The 8,988-nt window shown below is 38.6% G+C and overlaps 1 protein-coding gene across 1 annotated transcript; it reads right to left on the bottom strand.

Moving 5' to 3' along the window:
* Positions 1–725: 725 nt before the first annotated feature.
* Positions 726–2,832, bottom strand: LOC131605762 (uncharacterized). The gene has a single exon (XM_058878081.1). It carries the CDS (start codon positions 2,766–2,768, stop codon positions 957–959), a length of 1,812 nt encoding a protein of 603 aa, XP_058734064.1. The 5' UTR covers positions 2,769–2,832; the 3' UTR covers positions 726–956.
* Between the last annotated feature and the right edge of the window lie 6,156 nt (positions 2,833–8,988).

Raw genomic sequence — 8,988 nt, 5'->3', positions numbered from 1 at the left:
CATGTACAAGACAAAAAATATAGACAATCTCTATTTGAAATAGTTGGCATGATGTCGATTGAGTTGACATTTACTGGTCGCAAATATACTTTTGGCTCTTACGTCTTCTTGGGACCCAACCTTCTGCCATGGAGCTCCAAATCAAGAATTGGGGCTAAGTATTGTATCTTGTCTCACACAACTTTAGAGCCACTCTGGTTGGAATCACGTCTTCCTAAGCTTGCATTGCTTTTCTTTCTTATTACTCTTCTTTGTGACAATCTTAGTGCATTGCTTTTGTCACACAATCCTATCCTTCATGACATAAAGAAACATATTGAGCTTAACTTGCACTTCGTTCGAGAGAGAGAGTCATAACCAATAAGTTGAAGATCTAGCATGTTTCTAGTAATGTTCAAGTTGCAGATACTCTTACTAAGCCTCTTGGCACAACATCTTTCAATAACCTTTACACCATTCTCAAAGTCGCCTCATTGAGTTTTCGGGAAATAAGAAGAGTTGCACAAGTTGCACCATCTTATATTATGCGTGTATAGAGTTGTATCATGTATGTGTGTATGTAGTATAGGTGCAAAACAAATGCAGATCACCATACATGTGTATAGAGTTGCATCATGTATGTGTGTATGTAGTAGTATAGATGCAAAACAAGTGCAGATCACCATTCATGTGTGTGTAGTGATAGAGAAACATGATTGCATTATAACTCTGGTATAAATATGTGTGTCATGGCTTTTGTCATAGTTAAATCATTAATCATAATACAATGAAGTTCACATTCTATCAAATTCTAACATTTGTTCAAAAATTGGAGGGTAAGTTACCCAACTTATCATGCTAAATACAATACAACTCAAATTTGCAAAGTTTAAACCTTATTCCAAAATAACATAACCATAAACAATGTGATTGTGATGTGAAAAACAAAGAAGAAATAATAACAAACTACAACAAATTCAAACTTCAATAGTTTTTTGATTTAGAGCAATGTATCTCCATCTCTCTTTCTCCACAAAATCTGCATCAAGAAACCTAGAAACAAATGCCCATAACCTATAAACATCTTCAAAGTTTGTCAAGAAGCTCAATGTAGCAGACAAAACCAATATCCCATTCTCACCTGGGCTTTTCTTCTTCTTGGACAGGCCCATCTTCTCAACCTCAGTTGCCTTACTTTCCAAAGCCCATTCCCTCTCTTCTTGGCTCTTATCTAAGAACTTGATATTCCTCAAACATGACCTACTTAATGAGATATTATTTCTATCAGCTAACTTTTGAACAAGTCCTGGATCAATTTTTTCTCCTTTCCAGTCAAATATATTAAATGCTACAGAAAATCCACGATGACAGTTAATCTTTGGACCATAGATTCTAATCAATGAAAATCTATTTTCATCATGTGGATGTTGAAGACTCATTAATGCATTAACAAGCCAATTAATCAAATACCTTGTGCTTGTACTAATCACAATTAGTCCCACTTTGTCTACATGCTCTAATCCTCTACACTCAATTTCCAATCTTTCATCATTCATTTTCATACCTTGAAGCTCCACAATTTCTGATTTTGATGAAGATGATTCCTCATTGATCCTCGGATTCGGAGTAGAAGATTCTGGTAATTCGGAGTTCGGCTTTTGAGTATTATTCGGCGGATTAAGGCTTATAATTCCTATGCTTGTAGCATTACCTAAGTCTCTGAGAGAAGAAAGACTTGATTTTTTGACAAATAAACAACCAAATCCAGACGGGTTTTCTCCGAAAATCTTGTAGAATGAACAAACCATGAAATCAGGTTTAAACATAGACAAACCTAAAGTATCCATTTCTTTAGGTCTCAATGCACATAAATCAAGCAAAACATGCCAACCATTTTCTTGTGCCATAGACATCCAAAAATATGAATATGGTGATCCAGTAACCTTTGAATAAAGTGGAAAAACAAATAAACCACTTTTTCTCTTCTCTTTTTTACTTTTTATCATTTTCTTCAGTTTTGTCCATTCCATTGCTAGATTGGGCCAAGTGAATTCTGCTGATAGAATTTTTACTCCTTGTTTCTTGCAGCTATCAATCATAATTTCTAATGCTTCATTGTTATGATCATAAACTGTGAGAAGCTCTGATCCTTTAGATTGAAAATGGAATGAATCAGCTATAAGTTTAAAAGCAGATACCTCATTCGCAATGAAAACTAAGGCGTAATCAGTTTCGGACACATTCATGAATGTCATTATTCTTTCTCTAATTCTTGATTCTAGTTTCGATTCTTGTCCGCGGTAGAGTATCTGTGACTTCAAGTTCATCGACTTAATGGATACATCGAAGAACGATTGTTCTAAGTTCAAGTAAGGAGTAGATGATGATGATGATGATGAAGTAGAAGCAGCAGCAGCTGAACTTGGTTTTTGATGCTGAGAATGAGAGAAAAGGCCATATCCTGTGTAATCGAAACATATATTCGAGGGATTATTATTCAAGTGATGATATTCTTGTGCTCGGATTCGATCTATTTCGAAAGTTGTGGAAAATTGAGGGAATGCTTTGATGAAGCCATTGTATGAGTCTTGTAAAAGTGGGAGAGATTCATGGTTTGTGAATTGTGTGTTTGGATAAAGACTTGAGGTTGTGGCTGCGGTTAAGTCATTTTTATTTGAGTTTGAAGTGTTAGTGTTGTTATGGGAGGCCTCAGAGGCAAGAAATGGAGATGGAAAACAACCATTGAAGCAAGGTTGTGAGCATGTTCCTCCAGAGCATGGTGGATGCATTTTAGGTATAGAATTTAACACATTGACTTGAAATTGTAAACGCCTAATTTAATGTATATCTTACATGCATATTTGGTCAAGGTTCTTTATCTTTAGCATCTGTGCTATGACACTGACACTGAACACGACATCGTCAATTGGTCAATTGTAATTGCGTTTAATTTATTTATATTTCAAAAATTATTATCTTTGTCGATTTATTTATGAGTGTTGGTGTCGTGTCTGATATCAATGTCGTGTCCGATGTCAGTGTCTGAGTCTACTTTTACACTTAGTATTTGACCATAACACACGGCAATATATTACATCATTTCATACCCAACAAAGATGGGAAATTCGTGACACATTTATTAGTTAGTACCCCGTTGAATGAAGTTCGTGTAAGGCAATAATAATGGCTTTATCTAACACACCGGTGAAGATCACTGTCTAGAGTGTGACATTGGCTGGGACTGGTCCACACGTTAAAGTTTCATCTCAGTGATCTTACTATAAGCCCTTCTTAGCCAAAACAAAAGTGGTTGTAGATAATGCATGGTACTATAAGAAAGGGATAAAAACGGTATTTTAATTTTTCATGTTTCTATCATGGAGATGCCTTTATGAGAAACAACAAGAGCTAAAGTGCATGCATGAGCTGGGTTTTCATACTGTACGACTAATAATGTTGACTCGGTTTTTCTTTGGATTTATTTCATTGCAGTTTGGATTTATATAACAATAACTTGTGTGACTGTTGTGAAAACCGATACCAATAACAAAGTATAATAGGGAATTAGAGAGGAAAAGAAGAACACAAGAATTTGTTATAACTGCTATTCTTTCACTTTCTCTTAGAACAAGATTACAAGTTTACAAGAATAACAAATAACCTCTCTCACCCTAAATTAGGATTTGCAGCTTAGCAATGATGAGAGACTAGTATGCTATTTATAATAAAACCTAACATACTAACTAATGGGCTTTTTCAGCAAGGCCCATTACACAAGCCAACTTAATAAACAAGCTAACTTAACAAATTAGGGTTTAAACACTAAAACCTAATTTAACATGCTAACAACCCTAGCATCTTCGAATCTGCATGCTAGACCCATCTTCGACTACAGCATGCACACTTCGACACCAGCATGTGAACAATCCTTCGACTTCATGCTTAACTCTGTCGAACTGTCGAACCAAGAAGCTACCCTTCGACAATACTAGAGTTCGACCCAATATCTCACAAATCTCCACCTTGGACCTAACTCTACAACGTCAAAGAACAGACTAGCTTTCTTCACGCAGCTTTATCAACTGCATACAGTGGAAAAACTTGCAACTTGGCAATGTCTTGGTGATCATATCAGCAGCATTGTCTTCAGTCGAAACCTTCAGCACTTGGACTTCTCTACGCTCGATTACTCCTCTGACGAAATGCAGCCTCACATCAATGTGCTTAGTTCGCTCATGATAGGCTGAATTCTTTGACAGGTGTATTGCACTTTGACTATCACATTTAACAGTGATACCTCGACCTTGAAGTTTCAGCTCATTCGCAAAACCTTCAAGCCACAATGCTTCTTTCACAGCTTCAGTGAGAGCAATATATTCCGCTTCAGTGGTTGATAGAGCAACAACCTTCTGAAGAGTTGCTTTCCAACTAATTGCTGTGCCAAACATAGTGAAAACATATCCAGAAATAGACTTTCTAGAATCCATACAACCTGCATAATCAGAGTCGACATATCCTTCTATTGCTGCTTTACTATCTTCACCCAAGGCTCCACCATAAATTAAGACTCTGTTTAGAGATCCATTTATGTACCTTAGAATCCACTTCAATGCTTGCCAGTGAGCCTTTCCAGGATTCGCCATGTACCTGCTTACAAGACTTACTGCGTATGCTATGTCGGGTCTAGTACAAACCATAGCATACATCAAAGAACCAACTATATTAGCATATGGGATGCTATTCATATAGGCTCTTTCGACATCAGTACTGGGACACTGATCAATACTCAGCTTGAATTGAGGGTTTGTTGGAGTCACAACTGGCTTCGAATTCGACATACCAAACTTTTCAAGAATCTTCCGTAGATATGCCTCTTGAGATAGACATAACTTCGACTTCTTTCTATCTCTTCGAATGTCAATTCCAAGAATCCTGGAAGCAGCTCCCAGATCCTTCATATCGAACTCCTTATTGAGTTCAGCCTTCACCCTCATCACATCTTCAACATTGTTGCTTTCTATGAGAATATCATCCACATAAAGCAACAAAATAACAAATGAATTACCAGGTCGAAATCTGAAGTAAACGCAGTGGTCGAACTGACTTCTAATGAAACTTATGCGTGCCATGAACTTGTCGAATCTCCTATTCCACTGTCGAGGAGATTGTTTCAGCCCATACAAAGATCTCTTTAACTTGCACACATAATCTTCCTTCCCCTTTTCGACATACCCTTCAGGTTGCCTCATCAGGATCGTTTCATCTAGATCACCATACAAGAACGCAGTCTTCACATCCATCTGTTCCAGTTCAAGATCGAACTGTGCCACCATGGCAAGCAACATTCGAATGGACCTATGCTTCACAACAGGAGAAAACACATCATTGAAGTCGACACCTTCTTTCTGAGTGAAACCCCTTGCAACTAACCTTGCCTTGTATCTTTTCGACGTCACTCCTTCAATTCCTTCCTTAACTTTGAAAATCCATTTACAGCTGACTAACCTTGCCCCAACAGGTTTCTTGATCAGTTCCCAAGTATGATTATCATGAAGAGATTTCATCTCATCATCCATGGCCTTCAGCCATTCAGTCTTATTTCGACTCCTCATAACTTCCTTATAGTCTCTAGGTTCTTCGTCTAGAACCTCACTTGCAGAGATTAAGGCATAAGCTATAAGATCTGCATATCCAAGTCTCTGAGGTGGCTTGATGACTCTTCTCGACCTATCTCTCAACAATAGGTAGTCATCGTCAGTTTCCTCAACTTCAGCATCTTCTGCTTCTTCTTCGACTTCATCTGGGATATGCAATTCAGCATCAACATGCTCCACCTCAACAGGAATCTCTACCTGTTCCAGATCTTCGTCAGATGTTTCTGTACTTCGACCAACATCATTAGTTTTCTTAAAAGCCATTTCAGCTTCATTGAAAACTACATCTCGACTGGTGATACACCTCCTGTGACCTGGCTCTAGGCACCATAGCCTATAAGCTTTGACTCCTTCAGGGTATCCCATGAACATGCATTTCAGAGCTCTAGGTTCGACCTTGTCTTGCCTAATGTGAGCATAGGCTACGCAGCCAAATACTCTCAGTTTGTCGAGATCGGGTGGATGTCCCGACCAAACTTCTTCAGGTGTCTTCATATCTAACGCTGTCGAAGGACATCTATTTATCAGATATGTTGCTGTCGAAACAGCCTCAGCCCAGAACACCTTTGTTAACCCCGCACTAGTCAACATGCATCTGACTCTCTTCAAAATAGTTCGATTAAACCTTTCAGCCAAACCATTTTGCTGTGGAGTACCTGCAGTAGTTCTATGCCTTGCAATACCAGAGGCAGCACAAAAACTGTCGAATGCCTCATTGCAAAATTCAAGGCCATTGTCGGTTCTCAACCTCTTGACCTTTCTGCCAGTCTGATTTTCAACCAGAGTCTTCCAACTTTTGAAATTCTCAAAAGTTTCATCCTTAGTCTTCTGGATGAATACCCATAATTTTCTGGAATAATCATCTACTATGGATAGAATATACCTTGCTCCTGAATGTGATGGACACCTTGCAGGCCCCCAAAGATCAGCATGGATGTAATCAAGGGATCCATGTGTTCTTTGTTTGCCTTTGTTGAACTTCACTCTGCAAGATTTTCCAAGTACACAGGGTTCACAAAACTTCAGCTTTTCGACTTTGTCTCCACCAAGCAGATTTTGTTTCCCTAATTCGACCAGACCCCTTTCACTGACATGGCCCAATCTCATGTGCCAGATTTCTGTTTTCGACAAAGGTTTCGTGGATGCAACATTTGTCGAACCACTTACAACTTCAGCCTCAAGGGTATACAAGCCTTGTTTCTTCACGCCTCTCAAGACTTCCTTCGAACCCTTCATGACTCTTAGGATACTTTTCTCTCCTTGGAAAACATATCCTTTCTTGTCGAATTCACCAAGAGAAAGCAGATTTCTCTTCAAATCAGGAACATACCTGACTTCAGTCAACAACCTTATTGACTCATCATGGAGCTTGAATCTCACAGATCCAACACCTGCAATCTTGCAAGCCTTGTTGTTTCCCAGCAATACTGATCCACCATCTTGATCACATAATTCCTCGAACAAGTCTTTGTTTGGAGTCATGTGCCAAGTGCAACCTGAATCCATAATCCACTCCTTCTTAGAGTCACTGCTTGAAACCACAAGAACATCAGATGATTCGAAATCATCTTGAACAATGGCAGCGTTGCCATTATCCTTACCTCCATGATATTTCAAGCGTTCAGGGCACACCTTTCTTGTGTGACCCTCCTTCTTACAATGGTAGCACCGAATGCCAGATGCTTCGCCACTGTAAGTCTTCGACTGGCTTTTGCCTTTCTTCTTGTCGAACTTACCATCCTTTCGTAAGAGTTTTCCTTTAACGGCCAAACCTTCGCCAACAGTCGAAGGTTTATGCTCCTTTCGTTCATTCAAGTCCTTAGAGTACAAGGCTGATTGAACTTCTTCAAACGTCAGGGACTCCCTTCCATACAAGAGAGTTTCTTTGAAGTGAGCATGTGATCAAGGCAAAGAACACAATAGTAACAGCGCTTGATCTTCATCATCGATCTTCACATCAATATTTTCAAGATCAAGAATCAGCTTGTTGAACATATCCAACTGCTCAGCCAATACTTTGTCTTCAATCATCTTGAATGAATACAAAGCTTGCTTCAGGTAGAGTCGATTTACCAGCGATTTGGTCATATACAAACTTTCAAGTTTCACCCATAACCCTGATGCCGTCGTCTCCTTTGATACCTGCCGGAGAACCTTATCACCAAGGCTCAACAAAATTGCGCTGTGTGCTTTCTCGATCATATTCGTCTTCTCCGCTGCCGTCAATTCTGCATTCATGGCTGCCTCTCCCTTCAACGCTTCCAAACAACCCTGCTGAACCAGTAGAGCTTTCATCTTCAAGCGCCACAGACCGAAATCATTCACTCCGGTGAACTTTTCAATCTCATACTTTGTTGAAGGCATCTTCTTCACGCTCACCGCACCAATTTGTTGTGAAAACCGATACCAATAACAAAGTATAATAGGGAATTAGAGAGGATAAGAAGAACACAAGAATTGGTTATAACTGCTATTCTTTCACTTTCTCTTAGAACAAGATTACAAGTTTACAAGAATAACAAATAACCTCTCTCACCCTAAATTAGGATTTGCAGCTTAGCAATGATGAGAGACTAGTATGCTATTTATAATAAAACCTAACATACTAACTAATGGGCTTTTTCAGCAAGGCCCATTACACAAGCCAACTTAATAAACAAGCTAACTTAACAAATTAGGGTTTAAACACTAAAACCTAATTTAACATGCTAACAACCCTAGCATCTTCGAATCTGCATGCTAGACCCATCTTCGACTACAGCATGCACACTTCGACACCAGCATGTGAACAATCCTTCGACTTCATGCTTAACTCTGTCGAACTGTCGAACCAAGAAGCTACCCTTCGACAATACTAGAGTTCGATCCAATATCTCACAGTGACGTATGTATTCATCACTCAAAATATTATTGGGAAAAAATTAGAGAACAATCTCTATAAAATGGAATATTTTTTCATACCTTGCAAATAAGTAGACAAATCATAAAATACATTTTCATAGTGCACTATAATAATGTGAAAAATAAAAAATAAAAATAGTTTTTTTTAACTGAGAGAATAATAATCCACAAATCTAGTCCAATAGAATTTTCAACCATATAGGCATTTGTACATTTCGGTCTCTTTTTGAGTCGTGTACGAACCCATGTGTGGAGTAATTTGGTAGGGCATGAATCAATCACAAATTGTTCTGAATGCATATGATGGGGCAAAGCGAACGGCTCGACTCAGATTAGGCACATCCAATTGATAGTTGGTGTATTTCAGTATACAAATGTAGCTTTAAATGCGTCTTAATTGTCGAAAATGGCCGGTCTCAGACCAAAAAATAAGGTGTTTGATGCTCATTCATTT

The sequence above is a fragment of the Vicia villosa genome, linkage group LG1 (assembly GCF_029867415.1).
Source record: "Vicia villosa cultivar HV-30 ecotype Madison, WI linkage group LG1, Vvil1.0, whole genome shotgun sequence".
Lineage (NCBI taxonomy): Eukaryota > Viridiplantae > Streptophyta > Magnoliopsida > Fabales > Fabaceae > Vicia > Vicia villosa.
The sequence above is the reverse complement of the archived record's forward strand: the minus strand, read 5'-3'. Positions and strand labels throughout refer to the sequence as shown.

Bases quoted from the DNA above. Each gene is read 5' to 3' on its own strand.
- LOC131605762 (XM_058878081.1), bottom strand. From the start codon at position 2,768: ATGCATCCACCATGCTCTGGAGGAACATGCTCACAACCTTGCTTCAAT.